This window comes from Saprolegnia diclina (genome assembly GCF_000281045.1).
Source record: "Saprolegnia diclina VS20 unplaced genomic scaffold supercont1.54, whole genome shotgun sequence".
NCBI classification, from domain to species: Eukaryota; Oomycota; class Saprolegniomycetes; order Saprolegniales; family Saprolegniaceae; genus Saprolegnia; species Saprolegnia diclina.
In genome coordinates, this window is record NW_008246121.1 from 82,696 (window position 1) to 99,293 (window position 16,598).

General features: G+C 60.8%; 6 protein-coding genes across 6 annotated transcripts; 3 read left to right on the top strand and 3 right to left on the bottom strand.

Moving 5' to 3' along the window:
* The first annotated feature begins 1,451 nt into the window (after positions 1 to 1,451).
* Positions 1,452 to 2,342, top strand: SDRG_12938 (hypothetical protein). The gene is made up of 3 exons (XM_008619022.1): positions 1,452 to 1,620; positions 1,667 to 2,108; positions 2,154 to 2,342. The coding sequence occupies exons 1-3, from the start codon at positions 1,528 to 1,530 to the stop codon at positions 2,291 to 2,293; spliced, it is 675 nt and encodes a 224-aa protein (XP_008617244.1). The 5' UTR covers positions 1,452 to 1,527; the 3' UTR covers positions 2,294 to 2,342.
* Positions 2,294 to 4,704, bottom strand: SDRG_12939 (hypothetical protein). The gene is made up of 9 exons (XM_008619023.1): positions 4,280 to 4,704; positions 4,146 to 4,229; positions 3,384 to 4,099; positions 3,186 to 3,342; positions 3,051 to 3,142; positions 2,897 to 3,008; positions 2,749 to 2,850; positions 2,601 to 2,703; positions 2,294 to 2,554 (listed from the first exon to the last, which is right to left on the bottom strand). Exons 1-9 carry the CDS (start codon positions 4,664 to 4,666, stop codon positions 2,319 to 2,321), a joined length of 1,989 nt encoding a protein of 662 aa, XP_008617245.1. The 5' UTR covers positions 4,667 to 4,704; the 3' UTR covers positions 2,294 to 2,318.
* Positions 4,705 to 5,326: 622 nt separating this feature from the next.
* On the top strand, positions 5,327 to 10,631 carry SDRG_12940 (hypothetical protein). The gene is made up of 8 exons (XM_008619024.1): positions 5,327 to 6,829; positions 6,906 to 7,011; positions 7,059 to 7,259; positions 7,310 to 7,875; positions 7,922 to 9,037; positions 9,084 to 9,155; positions 9,206 to 9,788; positions 9,848 to 10,631. Exons 1-8 carry the CDS (start codon positions 5,349 to 5,351, stop codon positions 10,586 to 10,588), a joined length of 4,866 nt encoding a protein of 1,621 aa, XP_008617246.1. The 5' UTR covers positions 5,327 to 5,348; the 3' UTR covers positions 10,589 to 10,631.
* Positions 10,632 to 11,309: 678 nt separating this feature from the next.
* SDRG_12941 (hypothetical protein) lies at positions 11,310 to 11,879 on the top strand. Its single transcript, XM_008619025.1, has 2 exons — positions 11,310 to 11,365; positions 11,417 to 11,879. The coding sequence occupies exon 2, from the start codon at positions 11,441 to 11,443 to the stop codon at positions 11,735 to 11,737; it is 297 nt and encodes a 98-aa protein (XP_008617247.1). The 5' UTR covers positions 11,310 to 11,365; positions 11,417 to 11,440; the 3' UTR covers positions 11,738 to 11,879.
* A 50-nt stretch (positions 11,880 to 11,929) lies between these two features.
* On the bottom strand, positions 11,930 to 14,239 carry SDRG_12942 (hypothetical protein; the record flags this gene model as incomplete). Its single annotated transcript, XM_008619026.1, has 14 exons — positions 11,930 to 12,111; positions 12,155 to 12,249; positions 12,297 to 12,434; positions 12,479 to 12,547; positions 12,589 to 12,684; positions 12,738 to 12,899; positions 12,941 to 13,084; positions 13,134 to 13,233; positions 13,275 to 13,331; positions 13,381 to 13,500; positions 13,544 to 13,679; positions 13,730 to 13,951; positions 14,003 to 14,132; positions 14,177 to 14,239. 12 exons carry the CDS (start codon positions 14,237 to 14,239, stop codon positions 12,342 to 12,344), a joined length of 1,392 nt encoding a protein of 463 aa, XP_008617248.1. The 3' UTR covers positions 11,930 to 12,111; positions 12,155 to 12,249; positions 12,297 to 12,341.
* Positions 14,240 to 14,332: 93 nt separating this feature from the next.
* Positions 14,333 to 16,187, bottom strand: SDRG_12943 (hypothetical protein). Its single transcript, XM_008619027.1, has one exon. It carries the CDS (start codon positions 16,080 to 16,082, stop codon positions 14,400 to 14,402), a length of 1,683 nt encoding a protein of 560 aa, XP_008617249.1. The 5' UTR covers positions 16,083 to 16,187; the 3' UTR covers positions 14,333 to 14,399.
* Positions 16,188 to 16,598: the final 411 nt, after the last annotated feature.

Genomic DNA, 16,598 nt, shown 5'->3' on the forward strand with positions numbered 1-16,598 from the left:
ACGCACCCTGCCCGATGCAAACACGCATTCACAAGGCGAATATGTGATGGACGCGTGCGCCGTGCCCCGCTCCCGCCCTTCGGCGGGAACTGCAATGCAACCTTCGCTGCGCTACGGTGCACCTGGTGAGCTGGTCCATAAGATAAATCTTTGTAGTGCTGCAGCGGTGCGGTGAAGGCGGCACCCGATCTTGCTTAGCGCTTTGAGCGCTACCAATGGCCAATGCCTGGTCTCGATTTCACCCCCAGCCTACGAGGAAGTCGCCATATACGACTGCTTGACGAAACTACGGTGTCGTGTGCTAGCAAATAGAAAAAAAGCCGTGGGCTGGCAACGTTCATACCCTCATTGATCACCGCAGCCAGGAGTGGCAACATCAACCCATCGAAATCGATCCAGTTTGACGGGGCCGTCTATCTTAACGCCGAGTGGTGCGGCGCTCAAGCAATAACCCGCTGGGCGCTAACGGCGTCGTCGTTCGTCTGCGTGCGTGGATGTACGTGGCGTTGGAGACCACGGCATTGATCAACGCCTGGTGCACGATCAACGAGTTGTACGATCCTCGTTGCCCCGGCACCAAACGTACTTGGTAGCACCCCATTTGCGGCAGGTTGCGGCGCTGTTCAGACGCAAAGCTGAACAACTGCCAGGAGTCTTTCGACGAGAATCCTCCGCAAGTCGGTCCAAATCGTCGACAAGATATCCGAGCGTGAATGCCGAGACCCAGGCCCGTAATTAGGTGGCCGTCGACGCAAAGTACCGAAAGTGGCTGGCCCCGGCTGCAGCAACAACACAAGTTGGCTTGTACGCGCCGCAGAGTGCAGGGCGGGAAGAAGTCCCACTGACGTAAAATCCATTGGCTAACCCAACGAAGCCAAAGCGATTTGATTGGCCGTTGGAATAAAAAGCTGACCAATCAGACTCTGCACAAGGTTCCTGTTAGTGTGGTCTGGTGCAGCGTTCTCACAGGAGTTGGTTCACCTTAGTCCTCCGTTCGCCCCACGAGCAATCTTGTATCGCACAGCGTGCCGCTCCACGTCTGCGATCCTCAGCAGTGAACTCACATCAATCTCACACGGCAGTCGTCAGTAATTCGACTACCGTGGCGACGCCACGTGGTTCGAGGGGTACCCCCAAAATAGGACTTCGACACCCGATCGTCATCACGCTTACGGGACTTGTCGCTCTCTTCGCATAGAGGTATCTATGCAGTGGCGACTGTCGCCGTCGCAGGGCCGCGCCGCGCGCTTCAACGGACAATGGTGGCGCCGTACCCATCGCGGTAGGGTCTGACGGTAGGGCCCCCTAGCGTGTCCCAGCGCCTCTACCCTGGGTTCCTTCAAAGATGCACCTCGTAAGACTCGAATTTGGTGCACCTTTTTCTTGTTCTGCGGTATAAACGAGGCCTGTTCTCGCAGAAGGTGCAGAAATGAGCTGGTGCTGAAGCCAAATTTTGCCCGAATCTTCAACGTTCGCCAGCGGGAGGCAGAGCAAGATGCATTTCCAGATTTCCCAAGCACCAGCAACATGGACGTCGCCGAGCAACTCGCGCAGGAACGTGTCAAGAACATGCGCCTCCAGGAAGAGGTCGACCGCCTCCGCAAAGCCGTCGTCAACGTCGTACGTCCATGCACCTTAATGAGTCAAGACCCATGACACTATGTAGACGCTTCTTGCCGAGAAGGAGGAGGAGTGGATGATCAACCAGTTTCTCCGCCGAGTCCAACCCCAAGCCGTCCACGACACCAAGCAAGCCAAAGAGCTTGAGGCTGAGATGCAGCGGCTGCGCCATGAAAAGGTCGTACTCGGCCAGCGCTACGAGCAGGAGCAAGAGTCCATCGTCAACCGTCTTAGCCGCCAGCTCCAAGCCAAGGAAGCGACCATCAACGCACTTCTTAGCGACGACTCCAACCGCTGGCAAGACCGCCCGCGTGATTCGACCGGTCAGCTGCAGCAGATTCTCGTCTCCGTCCTCAAGGAGAAGCGGGCGCTCGAGAAACAACTTGCGGACGTGCTGAGTCGCCGGACGCTCGACGCCTCTCGTGCGCCTCCGCTCGACGATGCGCAATTGAGCTCGCTGCGCCAACTCCTGTCACAGAACCAACAAGGTACTCGATTGTCTGCGCGCTCCATATCGCTTAGGCAAATTGTAGCGTCGACTGCAATGCTCGACCAGCTGAGTCGCATGGACCAACAAGACGTGCCTAGCTTGAAGCGGCTGCGCCAGTCGCCACTCCATGGACCTCTGCGCTCGTGGTCACTGAGCTCCCCGTCACCGACCAGTGCATGCTAGTCTTGGCGCCCACGCACTCATGTGTTTATATATACCTCTTCTCTGCGTCTCTCTCACTCTCAACAAAGCCAAACCGACGGGCCATCTCGGTCGCCATCGCCTCCGCAGCAAACCGCCCGAACGGAAACGGGACCGTGGCTGCCATTGCGAGCGGCGACGGTGGCGGGGACGAGACGCAGGTCTTGTCAAACATGCGCAAGAAGAGATGGAGCGCTGTAAACCACTGCCACACGCTGGCCGGCGCGGCGTCGGCCCTGGTGGCTACACCACGACGGTCACTGGCCCAGGTACCTGGCAGAACGCGTACCTGCTGACGCGACCGCGTCATAGAACCACGCAGGCGTGCAAATTGTCGGTAGCTGGTCGTGCTTGTGCAACACCCGTTGGGCAAGTCGCAAGGCCATCGAGACCTAGAGCGATCAATCGAGCTCATCCATGTACCCTGTCTTGTGTACGTTGCTGTCGGCGAGGAGAAGACGCAGAACGTCGTCGACGCGCCCGAGACGATGGTACATGTCGAGGGCCACTTGCAAGAACGGACGATACGCCAGTTGAGCCTAGAGCGGGAAGCGGTGACGTCGGCCGATGCGAACAGCAATTTGCCTGGAGCTCCAGCTCGTGGGCGAGCAAGGGCGAGTCGTGCTTGGCGGCGAGAAACGCGAGGCCTTCGTGGCACTGCCCTCGCTGCACGAGCACTTGAACATACAGCTGGAGTCTACAGCGCCTTGCTTCAGAGACGTACGGCAGTTCAGCGTACATGGCTGGTTCGATCGGGATCGAAAAGGCCTCGAGCGTGTGGAGGTATGCGCTCAGATAGAGATGTACGACGTCGGGGGGATGGGCTTGCTGCTATCACGACGCCTTTGAGGTCGTCGACTGCACGTCGTCCTACCAGCGGCAGCCACAAGTGCACATAGCATTCTCGCTGCAGTACGACCAGCATGCGCTGCTTCGAGTCTCGGAGGTCGACCAGCTCGCCAGGCGACAACGACGACGAAGACGACGAGGCCGTCAGCGCCCGCTGCTCGGCCCCGGCACGCCGCGGGTCCCTTCATATAGATCAACGACGATAACGACATAGTAAGCCTACCGATCCAGCATCGCGAGGCCATAGATGCGATGCAGGAGATGAAAATGGCCCGTGATTTCGGCGACGGGTGCGCGGTCGGCGATCCGCGCTTGCAAACACGCAAAGACACAGCTCTTTGCCACGTGGGCGTCGGCGCGTCGGAGCAAGAAGCGGACGAGCGCACTCGCGCGAAGCCCCGCCGACGCACAGCGCGAGATTTCGACCAGCGCCAGCGTCACCGTGGCAAAGCCAGCGCTCGGGGCGTGATAGTAGTGGGGCCAGAGAAAGTGGCCGTCGGTCGTGGCAGGTGCCGGCGGCAGCGGCGAGACTACCGGCTCGGCAACGTCCAGCGCAATGTCGTAGAGGCACGAGACGCCAAACGCGCGGCTGTGGGCGACGACGACGTTGTCGACGACCGAGAACGCGACGTCGGCGTGCGCAGGGAACGGCAGCTCGAGCGCCCGGACGCACTTGGTGTCCGTCCCCGCCTCGACGCGGTAGAAGAGCAGCTGCGACGACGTGCAGTGGAGGATGTAGTACGTGTCGTAGAGCGTCGCCACGCAGACGCGAGCGACGCCGGCGACAACGACTTTCGAGCACTTGGTCACGATCGCGCCTTCGAGGATGAACGGCCGAAGCTCGGACGCGTTGGCGCCTGTCTGCAGCACCACGAGGTGCGCGTCGACGTTGTACCAATACGCAAACGTGGCGTGCGCGACGAGCCTCTGAAAGGTGCACTGCGAACATGCATGTGAGCCAAGAAAAGCATCATTAAAGCTGTACCTTGACCGGCGTCACCTTGAACTGCTCGAGGCCACCCGTCGTCACCAGCACAAGGTACTCGGTCGACGTCTTGAGATACGCAATCTACATGCAATAAATGCCATGAGGAATGTTCGTGCGAGCGAATTCGCCACCTTGGAGCTCCAGACGAGCCCAAGGATGCGCGACGAGCGCTTGCAGAGAACGTTGAAGCGGTGGTGTGGCTCGCGCAGCACGGCAATCTCAACCTCGACGTCGCTGCGCTGGAGCGCGAGAAACTGCTTGCTTGTAGACAGCTTTGCGCTACAGAAGGCCGTGCCTCGGGCGTAGCTGCCGTAGCGGCCTGTTGGCATGGCTGACGCGTCTGGCAGCCCGGCGAGCTGCAGCGACAAGCGGCCGTCAGATTCGCCAGAGCCATCCGCGCAAGGACGGAGAGCGATGATACATCGATGCGCCGAGTCGTAGAACCAGTCGCGCGCCATGGTACCATCCACGCCTACGGACATGGCCTCGAGCACGACGTGGCTGCTCCCAGCCGCCATCGTGGACTGGATCGGGCAATCCCACGCGTATCCGGATGCAGCATCCGTACAATATTGCGATCTTCAAGCTGATGATTGAATGATTAACTAAACCGTCGATGAGTAGCGCCGGTCGGAGGGCACGGAGTTGGCGTTTTCGTTAGCTCCTTGAGCTATTTACCCCAGCAGAGAGGACACCGTCGGCTAGCCCAATGATGTGTGTCCTTTTCCACAGGCCAGTACACGCACGGAGACATAAATCTCGGATAACAATGCTGGCCCAGCTATCGTCCTCGATCAGTCGTCGTCGTCGGCTGCAACGTCTTGCGGGACCAAGCCAGAAGCGCAGACGTATGTATGGAGAATGAATTTCGTGATCCTCTGCTCTCGATGCGCGAAATGGTTTGTTGCACCAACTGTAAGAGAGGATTCAACGTAACGAGGCTAGATCTCATGCGATTTAGTCGATAAACCGACGCCAAGGCGCTCGCTCCCAGCCCAACCTGTAACCGGTTCGGGAAACGGTTGATAATTTACCGTCTGAGTTTTGACCAATGGCAAGCTGTGATTTCACATAAATTAAATTAATTTTTTCTGAACTCATTTTCATTCAGGATTGTATGCGGTATTAAAAATACGCTATTTTATGACCGTGCGAGCCCTGGAATACAAATAATTCATCGGGCCAGTGTTTGCGGCAGCGATGACGTCGCAAGGAGCGTTCGCTGGAGCCTTTGGCGGCGCCGGTGGCTTCGGCAGCAGCTTCGGCGCTGCTCCAGGAAGCTCGACGACATTCGGCTCCTCCTCGACCGCCGGCCCCGCGTTCGGCACCTCGGCGCCGGCCTTTGGAAGCGCAGCGCTATCGTCGACTGCCTTTGGTCAGCCAGCGACGAGCTTTGGCTCTGGCCAGCCCAGCACGACGACCACGACCTTTGGCTCTGGTGCGCCCAAATCAACAACCTTTGGTACCAGCCAGCCTAGCTCGACGGCCTTTGGGTCCGGGTCGACGACGCCCTTTGGAACTGCGCCGACAACATTTGGGTCGGCATCCTCAGCACCCGTGTTTGGCAGCGGCACGACGTCTGGCAGTGGCCCAACCTTTGGCAGCGCCGCACCGACTGCGAGCTCGGTCTTGGGCAGCGGCACGACGTTTGGTAGCGGCGCTCCAACCGCGAGCCCCGCCTTTGGCGGCCCGTCGGCGTTCGGCAGTGCCTCGACCACAACGTTCGGTACACCGACCTCGACGCCAGCCTTTGGGAGCGCAACGACGTCGCCGGCTTTCGGCACGCCCTCCTCAACACCAGCCTTTGGCGGCCGCTCGGGTACAACGTTTGGCTCGTCAAGCTCGACGTCAGTTTTTGGCAAAGCAACGGCTCGTCAAGCGTCGCTATCGCCGTTCCCAAGTTCTCCTGCACCGACTACCGTCTTTGGGTCTTCGTCGACCACGCCGGCGGCCACACCCGCGTTTGGTGTCGCCTCCCAACCGCCGTCGTCGTCCATCTTTGGCTCGGCCGCACCTTCTACCACCTTTGGTTCATCGAATGCGTCCGTGTTTGGCGCCGCTGCGCCGCCGTCGACTGTCTTTGGTTCATCGTCTACCCCGTCGGCCACAGTCTTTGGCGCCAAGACGTCACCCAAGCCATCGACCTCCGCCACCGGCATCTTTGGCGCGTCGCCCAGTGCGACGACGACGACGTTTGGCGCTGCGTTCCCGCCCAGCGCTTCGTCCGAGCCGAGTGCGTTCTCGATCACGTCCATTGGCGACTCGCCGTTCCAAAAGCCCAAGGACGAGCGTCCGCCTGTGCGCAGCAAGCGGCGCGAGTCCAAGCCGCAGCTCGGTGAGAAGAACCCGTTGCCGCCGCCGTCAACCTCTCCGTCGCCGTCGCCGTCGCCTCCGAGCCGCAAGCCCCGCCATCGGCCACCGCCACCGGTGGAGGACACGACGGACCCTGCCGCGTCGGACGACGACCTTCCCCAGCCGCCGGCCAAAACGGACCTCGCCGAAGCCACCCACCTCGAAGGCACGTGCGTCGACATGTGCTCGCCCAAGGAGCTCGAGATGCACCTCAAGCACGACGAGCTCAGCGCGTTCGAGAAGGGGCCGGACGCATTCGCTGTAAAGAAGTTTCAGCGCAGCTCGGCGTCGCACAAGCTCGACATTCCGTCCGAAGTCCGACCCCTGGGGTACTGCAAGTGACGACGATAGCCACGCGCCGACGCCAAGTCCATCGTGGTTGACCAATCATGTGTGTGCATGTAGGGTGCTCCGCTCGACCCAGCTGTACCTGGAACAGCACATCATGGACCGCGAGCGCCTCGGCATCGACCACCGCATCAACCCGCCGCGGGTGCCCGACCTCCTCGACGTACGTCGCTGGAGTCGCCATCTCGATTGTTGTAAGGTGACTCGTAGCTCTACAACTTTCTCTGGGACCGCACGCGCATGATCCGCAAGGACATTTCGCTGCAAAACTACCGCGGCGGCGGCGGCCGGACGCACCCGATCGCGATGGACATCCACGAGCGCATTGCGCGCTACTACATCCTGAGCCAGCACGAGCTGATCGACGAAGCCCACTTTGTCGTCCAGCAAAACGTTGAGCAGTTTGGCAAGGTCGGTGGCTTCTGTACTCCACAATTACAGTGTTTGATTTCTGTGGCTAGACGCTGCGCAGTCTGCTCGACTTTTACGACGACGCGCGAGCCGAAGGCCTCCCGAGCAGCCCGTTCGAGCCCGAGTTTGCGGGCTATTACATTCTCGGGACGCTCCACGACGGCGGCATCCTCGACGTACTCAAGTTTACCAAGTCGATGCCGCCAAACCTCTTGGCCTCGGACTGCGTGCAGTTTGCGTGGGCCGTCTTTGTCGCCCGCCGCACGAACGACTATGTGGGCTTTTTCCGGCTCGTCCAGGGCGCCACGTACCTCCAGGCGTGTCTCATGCACCAGTACTTTCCCAACGTGCGCTCCAAGGCGCTCGAAGCCATGAACGCGGGCTACAAGCGACCGGGCAACACGACGCAAGAGTACCCGATCCAAGAGCTCACGGACCTCCTCTGCTTTGAGGACGAAGAGCACACGGCGTTGGTCTGCGAGCTCCACGGCCTCACGGTCAAGGGAACCGACGTCCTCTTCGGTGTCGGCGACTTCCGCACCGACAGCTACCTCCGCGCCGAGAAGACGCCGGTGCCGAACCCACGTTCCGACCGCTTTATCAGCATCAAGCAAGGGTACGCGATTGGCTGGCTGGTGGCGCGACGCTCATGGCGCTCGTAGGGACCTCTGGCGACGGGACGTGGTCCGTGGCGCGACCGAGTACACGCAAGAGGCGTATCCGGCCCTGGACATGGCCGTCAAGTTCGCAGAAGACGAAGAACGCAAGCGGTTGTACCCAGAGCGGCCGCCGTACGAGGACGTCTACTCGACGTTCGCTACGTCCGCTGGCAAGACGGCTCCGTCGATGCAAGCCGCAAAAGCACCGCCGTTGCCCAAAACAGAGCCACCACCGCGTCACCATGGCAGCATGAACCGTACGTGGACGCCCAACAGCGCCGCCGCGCCGTCGTCTCCTGTGCAACCGCCGTTGCCACCGCCGCTGCCACCGACGCGACCGCCGAGCATCCACCGCGTGTGGGTGGCACCAGCGACCGAGGCGGCACCGACCAAGTCGGCCGAGGTGTTGCATCAAATCGAAGAGCGGCAGGCTGCGATCGCCAACGAGAAGGCCGCAATGCTCAAGCGACTGCAGGATCTGCAGTCGCTGAAACAGCAGACAAAGACTCCCGCACCGTCGACGGCCAAGCCTGCAGGAACACCGCCCGCGATGACACTCACGCCCAAGCGCAAGCCTCCGACGGCGGCTGTTCCCAGCAACGAAGAGGACGAAAAGAGACGGCGTGCCGAGGAAGAAGACGCCAAGGCCCGCGACGAAGCAGCGCGCGTTGCTGCCTTAGCAAAGCAGAAGCAAGAAGCGGAAGAAGCCGCCCGAGAAGCTGCAGTGGCTCAAGCGGCCCGAGAAGCCGCCAAACGCGCTGAGGAAGCCGCCGCCAAGGCAGAAGCTGCCCGGCGCGCTGCTGAAGAAGCCCGCGCCCGTGCCGAGGCCGCGCGACTCGCCGAGGAAGCTCGTCGTCGTCGTCAAGCGGAAGAAGACGAGCGCTTGCGACGCGAGGCGATCGAACGCGAGCGACTCGCCGAGATTGCAGCGCGCAAGGCGTTTAGCGACAAGTGGCTGCGGACCAACTTTGACGAACGCGCGGTCCTGGACGCGCGCTGGGCCAAGGAAGCGGCGGCCAAAGCGGCTGCGCGCCGCGCCCGCCAACACCTCGCGATCAAGCGACTCCGCTTTGCGCTCTGGAAGCGATTCCTGCACGTCCAACGCGATACCACGCGTCGGTACGCACTAAATGCACTCGGTTCAAGTGTCTCACCAATCACGTAGGCGTGCATCGCCTGTCGGTGTCGAGATGCTGCCGCGGAGCCAACACGAGTCGGCTGCCGACGTTGCCAAGTGGTACGTTCTTTTGCTTCACTCTAGTGTGGACTTATACCGTAAATGTGCAGGATTTACAAGGGCTTTTCTCGGCTGCCGCGCTGCCTGCCGCCGTGGTCGCCGCAAGACGAAGCGCGCAGTGCGATGCTTCATGCCACGCGCTCGCTCTTGCGCCAAAACGCGGGGGCCGCCCCCGTAGATCTCAGCCACGTGCTGGGCGCTGGCCTTGTGAGGCGGTACCCCGGTGTCCCGACCATCCACTTTACGCTGGGCCTTGTTTGCACCACGTCGGACGCATGGACGCAGTGGTGGACGACGACGTGTGCCCCGGGTACTACGCAGCACGGTCCTCAGCAACGTGTCTCGGTCGATGTCGAAACGCGGTCGCCGACCACACTTGCCGACACGGACGACTGCGTTATCGTTCCTGTTACGGCGTCCGACATGCCGTCTCTGCAAGCTGTCGTGCGCGCCATTGTGCGGGACATTGCTGCTCTCAAGCGCGCCATCGACGTCTACGTCGTCATCCTCACGGCGCTGGATCCCGCCCTGGTTGCCCGTGTCACCGACTCGATTGCGCCGCTGCCGTCGCCACTTCGCCGCGTCGTGTGCGTGGCCATGACGTGGCCGACGGCGCCCGTTCTTGCTCTCCAGGTAGTACCATCTCGCGCGATGATTGTCTTCTTGTTTGTACTTATTTGCTGTACAACTAGATGCTAACGTCACTCGTCTCGCCCCACGCAACGCTCCACACGGTCTGCGACGCCGACTTGCTCACGCTGCTCGAAGACGTACTCGAGAGTGCCTTGTACGAAGCCCATTGCCGCCGCGTCCAGTCGCCCACCGTCCTCGCCGCGTCCATCCAGGCGGCCTTTGAAACCCTCTCGGCGCTCGTCCGCCCGTCGCCGGCCGTCGCGGATCGCGTCGCGACGATCTTTGCAGCGCTCGCCCAGCCGCTGCCGCCGCTCCCGTCGTCGTGGGACGAAGTGCCGTCGTTCGTCGCCGCTTTCTTTGCTCCGCTCAAGGTGCCCGAGCCGCGCTGGCGACACGTGGTGCAAGCCATGCCCGCCAACCAGTACGCCTCGCTGCTCTCGTTTCTCTTTGCCGCGCTCCTCGAGTCGGTCGTCCCAACGCCGATCGTCGTCGCCGTGCCGTCTGCGTGGCTCGACGCTCTGCACAGCAGCCTCCGGGATCTCGCAGCCTCTACCGTCGTGCCGCCCAAACCGACCACAAGCACGCCGTCCAAGCGCAAGCTCGCTCTTGAGGCGCCGAGACCAGTAGTATCTGCCATCGTCGCGCAGCCAGCCGTGTCGGCGATTGCGCGCCAAAAAACGTGGGCGCTCCAGGCGCGCGTCAAGCGCACCAAGTCGGCGCTCGCCCACGAACAGTCGGCGTCGGCGTCCTACCGCGATTTTCTGCAGCGCCAACTCGCAGCGTGCGCGCCGTCGTTGTGAGCCATGACTATGTGAATAGAAGCGGATGCATATTTGTATTTGAGCTGGTCTTCGAGCCTTCCCGTCCTGCAGTAGAGGACGACATTGGACCCAACACCCTTGTTCCATCGCAGCTGCGCGACGTTGCTCAATAGCCAGTCAAATAGAAAGAACTGTGAGCTCCAGCGCATCAACGCCGACGGCTTCATCTCACAGAAGCGTGTGGTCGCAACGACTCCTCCGCCTCGTTGACTGCGTTCAACGACAGGACGTAGCTGCGGCGTTTCCTCGTTGGAGGCGCTTAACTGGGATATCGCGATACCTATGCATGCAGCCCAAAACACTAGAGCTCCACGATACCCACTGCTCATCTCTCCTCGCCACACGGATGGCCACGATCGAAGCGTGTTGCTCGCCACTGAAATTGGCGCCAAAACGCTGGATCCGTCGCCAAAGGTCACGGGCCAATCGCAGGGTACTTTGTCCAGGCCGTACATCGCGTACATTACCATACAAAAAGCCTCTCTAAATTTTCGTACAATGTCGGATGTACGTTTACGTACGTGTGGCGGTGATCGTACATTTTGATTGGCCAAGAGGGTGAGCTGGGAATAACTGGTCGGGAGTATGCGGCCAATCCCATTCGGAGCTTCCTTTCCAGCTGGCCTATGCGAAACAAGTTTCTATGCAGGTTTGTATGTGGGCAACACGACTGGTTATAAGCGGCTATAAAAACGCTGCTGCACTTTGCACGTGAGCTCACTTTCTGCTGATTGCTCTGCTAGACACATCGTTTAGGTAACTCCCTCGTGGCGTCTCGACGAAGCGCTCATCTCCCTCGTTGCGTAGCATCTGAGCATCCAGAGGGGAACCATGCAAATCTTCGTGGATGCTTTGGGTGGTCGCACCCTGAACCTGAACGTCGCCGCCGACGCTTCGGTCGCCTCCGTCGCGGCGCAGGTCGAGAACTTGGAGTTCATCTCGAACTTCGGCCTCACCTTCGCCGGCAAGTCGATCAACGCCGGCCTGCTCTCGGACTACAACGTCTGCGACGCCGACACCCTCAAGGTCACGTTCGACCTTGTCGGTGGTATGCGTGCCAAGTGGCGCAAGAAGCGCATGCGTCGCCTGCGTCGCAAGCGCCGAAAGATGCGCCAGCGTGCCAGATAAATGGCCGGCGCGCCAGACGTGGCGATCCCGCATCATTGACGCCGACGACTTTTTCGCCTGAAGACGCCGCCGCTGCCAACGACGCTCGCCGCCGGTAGCTTAGCCTTCCGATCCTTGTGTAACGAAGATTCTGCCACCATAATCTTCCTGCTGTTCCCATTGCATGCCGTGTTATTTGCGGAAGAAGAAGTAGCAATCACTAAGAGTTGACTCAAGCAGTTTTAGCGAGGAACGCACTCGAGATGGCTTCGAGGGCTAACAAACTCGCCTGCTGCTCGGCCTTGATGACTTGCTCCAGGCCAGCGACTTTAGTCTCGAGCTCCTGAACGCGTCGGGCGAGAGCCACGCGGTCCGTCTCCATATAGTCCTATACACTGGTTGTATTCGAGGTCTTGTGAAGCGACTATGGAGGAGCACCTGCCACTGGCGAAACTGAACGTTCTGAGCGCGCTCCATCTCGGCTTTCCACGCCTCCAGCGCTGCATCAGGTGACGACGACCGCGGCAGCAAATCTACAAGCGCCTCATTACTTCACTGCAATAAGTATCGCCAGGCGTACAGAGCGCCGAGGCTTCGAGGTCCGGCGGCGGTCGACGTGGTGTTCCTACAACGGCGTGACGGCCGTCGACGGACAAAGGCACGTACGCAGCTCGGCGTTCATGGCGGCGATCCGGTCCGTGAGCTGGTCGAGGCGGGCCTATCCGTTGTTGGAATCGAGAAGGACCCACGCAGTATACGTACGTCGACCCGGGGCACGTGGCGTTCAAGGGCGTCGACCTTGACGCGCACGTCGTGCAAGCCAGCGTCCACCTGCGTAGCTCGTGAGATCAATCGTAGCAATGCAGTCGTACGACGCAGCGCTGCTCGTGGCGCTCCATAAATTCCGTCATGTTGGTCTCGAGGACGCTCGTCATGGTCGCGACCGTTTGCCGGACAATCCCCTCGACCTAAACAACGCAAAGTCTCTCAGTACGATGGCAGACGTCCGCGGAAGACGGACGTCGGGGGCACTTGTCGTGCTCGCGCGGCTCATGGGCGAGCTCAAAGCGACGTCCTCGTCGACTGTCTCGTCCGTCACCACCGGAATGGTCACGGCGACTTTCGGGACGATCGCCGGAGAGATGATGCACTCAATGTCGGGCCGGACGCTTCCAATGCACTCCTATGCCCTGTGTCAATATACGCTTTGTCTGTTGCGCCTACAAGCAGCTCGGAGAGCACGACGCGTGTCTTCGCATCTTCGATCGAGTTGTCTTCGCCCAGTCGCAGCTCCTTGAGCGTTGTCTGCGGATTGTGCTCGATGGCCTGCTTGAGCGCTTGCAGGCCGTCCACCGTCAAGCAGCAGTTCTAAAGCCAGAGTACGCCCACCCTTCTCGCAGGAAGCACGGATGTCCACCTCAATGTTGAGGCCCGTGAGCGACTCGCCGACACGAGTGGTCGACGACGAGATGACGTGTGCCATGGTCTCGAACCCCGCGGCCGTGATCGGGTTGTAGCTACATGCAACAATGCACACGTCATTTCGAGGTCGTCGTACGAGATGTCGAGCGAGCAAAGGTGCGACGGCCGGCGCACCGAGAGCTCGTGGACCGACCTAACGACGCGTGTGTTGTCGGGACGTCCCAAGCAAGTGCAATGATTACGTGATTTTGTTGTGGCTCACGTTGAGGTGGCGGACTCCAATCCCAAGAACTGACGCAAAGCCGGCGTTCGAGATGCCGTTGTCTCGCAGGTCCAAGAGCTCGAGCGTACCGAGCGGCTTTCTACACGCTCATGAGAAGAGACACATTGGTGCCACGTACGCACCGGCGGTGGCTCTTCTTATGCGGGTCAAATGCGTCAGCGATGGCACGGACGCCACCGTCGCCAAGGTTGTTGTGGCTGAGGACGAGGCTGAGAAGGTGCTCGCAGGACGCGAGGCTCTGTCCCAGAATGAGCCCCGCTACGTCGCTTGTGTCAATATCACGGAAGTAACGCGAATTCGTCTCGTACCTTGGCGGGGAAGCTTGCACGACGTGAGATGAAGCACCTCGACGCGGTCGCAGAGCCCCGTGAGCGTCATGAGCGACGTCATGCTCAAATCGCGGCAGCCGTCGAGCCGCAGCTCGCGAAGTGACGCAGTGTCTCGGAAGCAGCGCGCCAAGACGGGAACGACCCCCTCGGCAAAGACGCACTTGAGGAAGGCCACCGAGACGAGCGAGAGCATTGGCATGGCTAGTACGCAGCAGCCACACAATAGGATGACGCACCATCTTCAACACGTACCATGGAGCGTCGTCGCCAACTTCTCGGTCGCATATTGGTCGAGCTCACAGTCGCGCAGCTCGAGGGCGTGAAAGGTGGGGTACTGGACACTCGCAAAGGCCTTGGCGACAGCAGCAATCGTCGCATGACTCTACGTATAACTCGAAAAAACAAGCTCATCTCGGCGCGCCAGACCAGGTGACGGATCCAGCAAGTGGCTCCGTCGGCGGTGATGCCAACGCTCTCCCCGGGCGACATGTCTGCTTTGATGGCAGCTTCGAAGCACTGTCAAATCTTCGATAATCGAACTTTTGTGTGGCGTTGCGTGCTGCCACGTCATGAAATGCCACAGCAAAGTTAAAACGACGATGCGACCTCGTCGATATGTTTGTTGTTGCAGTTAGTATGCTAATACGACTTACAACCACTCGGACGTCGACTCGCGGAGTGCGAGCGCCGACGGGCGGTTCTCCTCCATGGCGGCGACGCTGTTGCGACGGGGCGACGACGTGTTGACGGGGAACGTGGCTTCGATCGGGCGCGTCGTGCCGGTCGCGGGCGTGAAGAGATCGTCCTTCTCTTCCATTGCCTGCTTGCGGCGGTAGACGACAAACACCACAGCCGCCACGCACGCGAGACCACCGACGGCCGACAAGGTGGCCGTCACACCGACAGTCGCGTCGCTCGAGCCCGACGACTGGTTGCTGACTTCAACACCCGAGTCCTTGCCCGTGGCCGTGGCGGGGGCACCACCCGCCGCAGGGACCACACCGGCCTCCGGTACTGCGCCGGGCACAGTCTCGTCGCTGGAACCAGGGAGCACGTTCGTGCTCTCAAGGACACCCGACTCGGAGATCGTAACGTTGAGCGCACCGGCCTGCGACCCGCTAAAGACCGGGGCGGCTTCGCCTTCGTGGAGCTCCGTGGCGTTGCCAAGTGTCGTGTTGTGCGAAGGTTCGAGAGTCGAGGGGGCAGGCGTCGTCGCGTTTGTCGGCGACGGCGTCGGTTCCTTCGTCGGTTCCTTCGTCGGCTCGCTCGTCGTCGGCTCCGGAGTCGGGGCAGGCGTCGGCGCGGGGGTCGGGGTGGGCGTCGGTGCAGGCGTAGGAGCAGGTGTCGGGGCAGGCGTAGGAGCCGGCGTAGGAGCCGGTGTCGGCGCAGGAGTCGGCGATGGCATGTTGAACTTCCACTTGCCGTTCGAGTCGGCGAGGCCAAAGTGACCTTCGAAGCCGCCCTTGATCGTGACGTCGTGGAACTGAAAGTAGAACGGGGCGCCGCCGCCGTTGCTCTGGGACCACGTGGCGTACGCCTGGTAGTAGCTCAGCGCGTTGTCGTAGTTGGAGACGTGGTTGCCGTTGTTGCCGCCAGCGGTGGGCCACCCCGTTTCGGTGAGCTTGGCCTTCCCGCCGTACGCATTGACGACGTTGTTCCAGCGGGCGCTGAGGTCCGACACCGGGTTGCTCACCGAGTTGGAGGATGCGCCAAAGAACGGGTAGATGTTGACACCGACAATGTCGCACACGGCCGCGAGCGACGGCGCGTTCAGAAAGTCGCCGTCGACCTGGACCGACCCGACGGGCACGTTGACGCCCGCAGACTGGAGCTTGTTCTTGACGTACGTCACTTGGGCCGCGACCTGGCCCGCGCTCCAGCCGTTGCTCAAGTCTTCGTTGCCGACGGTGACGCCAATGACAGTGCCCGGGTTGGCCTGGACGCCCGAGATGATGGACTGGATGTCGTTGTCGATCTGGCCTTGGCCCGACCGGAGCCAGACGCCAGCCATGAGCTTGAGGCCCGCCTTGGCGGCGACGCCGATCGGGTTGGGCGACGACCCGACGTACGTCTGGTACATGCGCACGGCCGAGAATTGCGACTTAATCGTCGCAAAGTGCGACGGCATTTGGTCGATCTGGTAAATGTCGTAGCAGACGCCGCCGTTGGCGTTGGCCATGCCGGTCGTCGTCTTGTTGGTCGCGACGCCGTCGGGGTTGGAGGACGCGACGACCGCAATGACCGCGCCGACAAGAGCAAAGACCGAGAGCGCGCCGAGGATCTTGCGGTACTTCTGCGGCGGCAGAGGCACGTTGGAAGGGAACGACACCATGGTCGTTAGGGTTTCGCTTTGGAAATGACGTCGAGAGGCGGCGGCCACGCTGTGATAAGTCACACTTGTATGCTGCGTAACTCACTCCCGCGCTGTAGAAGCTGCTCCGGCCGTGGGCATTTCATGCGATTCCTGTGGGTCATTGGGTATTTCCTGTTTGTCCCAATTGGATCTGGCCCTGTCAAGGTAGAAATTGTTTGGGACAAAGCTAGTATAACCCACATGAAAATGGGGTTTTCAATTCCCATGCAGGATGGACATGTGTAATATCGTACAGTGCTGTAGAGGCTGCGACATGCACCTCTGAATCTGATGCGACTCACCGCTTCTACAATCGTCCCAAGCTCTCGTCCAGCACTCGTGTCGTTGCCGCCAGTCTGCTGCAGCACCAAATATGTTGGTATCGAAATGCCAGGTCAATACCAAATGCCCGGATATCTACGCTTCTAGGATCGGACGACCGTGGGGGCTACCGTAGCTGCTACCGAGTACTAGTACTGTAGTGTCTGTGCACGT

What these genes read in the sequence shown, in the direction of transcription:
- SDRG_12938 (XM_008619022.1), top strand. Translation starts at nt 1,528, where the DNA reads ATGGACGTCGCCGAGCAACTCGCGCAGGAACGTGTCAAGAACATGCGC. An exon ending in GCAAAGCCGTCGTCAACGTC is followed by an intron (nt 1,621 to 1,666) that starts GTACGTCCATGC and finishes GACACTATGTAG; the next exon opens with ACGCTTCTTGCCGAGAAGGA. An exon ending in CCTGTCACAGAACCAACAAG is followed by an intron (nt 2,109 to 2,153) that starts GTACTCGATTGT and finishes GGCAAATTGTAG; the next exon opens with CGTCGACTGCAATGCTCGAC.
- SDRG_12939 (XM_008619023.1), bottom strand. Translation starts at nt 4,666, where the DNA reads ATGGCGGCTGGGAGCAGCCACGTCGTGCTCGAGGCCATGTCCGTAGGC. An exon ending in TCAAGGTGACGCCGGTCAAG is followed by an intron (nt 4,100 to 4,145) that starts GTACAGCTTTAA and finishes GCATGTTCGCAG; the next exon opens with TGCACCTTTCAGAGGCTCGT. An exon ending in ATCCCGATCGAACCAGCCAT is followed by an intron (nt 3,009 to 3,050) that starts GTACGCTGAACT and finishes AAGGCGCTGTAG; the next exon opens with ACTCCAGCTGTATGTTCAAG.
- SDRG_12941 (XM_008619025.1), top strand. Translation starts at nt 11,441, where the DNA reads ATGCAAATCTTCGTGGATGCTTTGGGTGGTCGCACCCTGAACCTGAAC.
- SDRG_12943 (XM_008619027.1), bottom strand. Translation starts at nt 16,082, where the DNA reads ATGGTGTCGTTCCCTTCCAACGTGCCTCTGCCGCCGCAGAAGTACCGC.
- SDRG_12940 (XM_008619024.1), top strand. Translation starts at nt 5,349, where the DNA reads ATGACGTCGCAAGGAGCGTTCGCTGGAGCCTTTGGCGGCGCCGGTGGC. An exon ending in ACGTTGAGCAGTTTGGCAAG is followed by an intron (nt 7,260 to 7,309) that starts GTCGGTGGCTTC and finishes TTCTGTGGCTAG; the next exon opens with ACGCTGCGCAGTCTGCTCGA. An exon ending in TTTATCAGCATCAAGCAAGG is followed by an intron (nt 7,876 to 7,921) that starts GTACGCGATTGG and finishes TGGCGCTCGTAG; the next exon opens with GGACCTCTGGCGACGGGACG.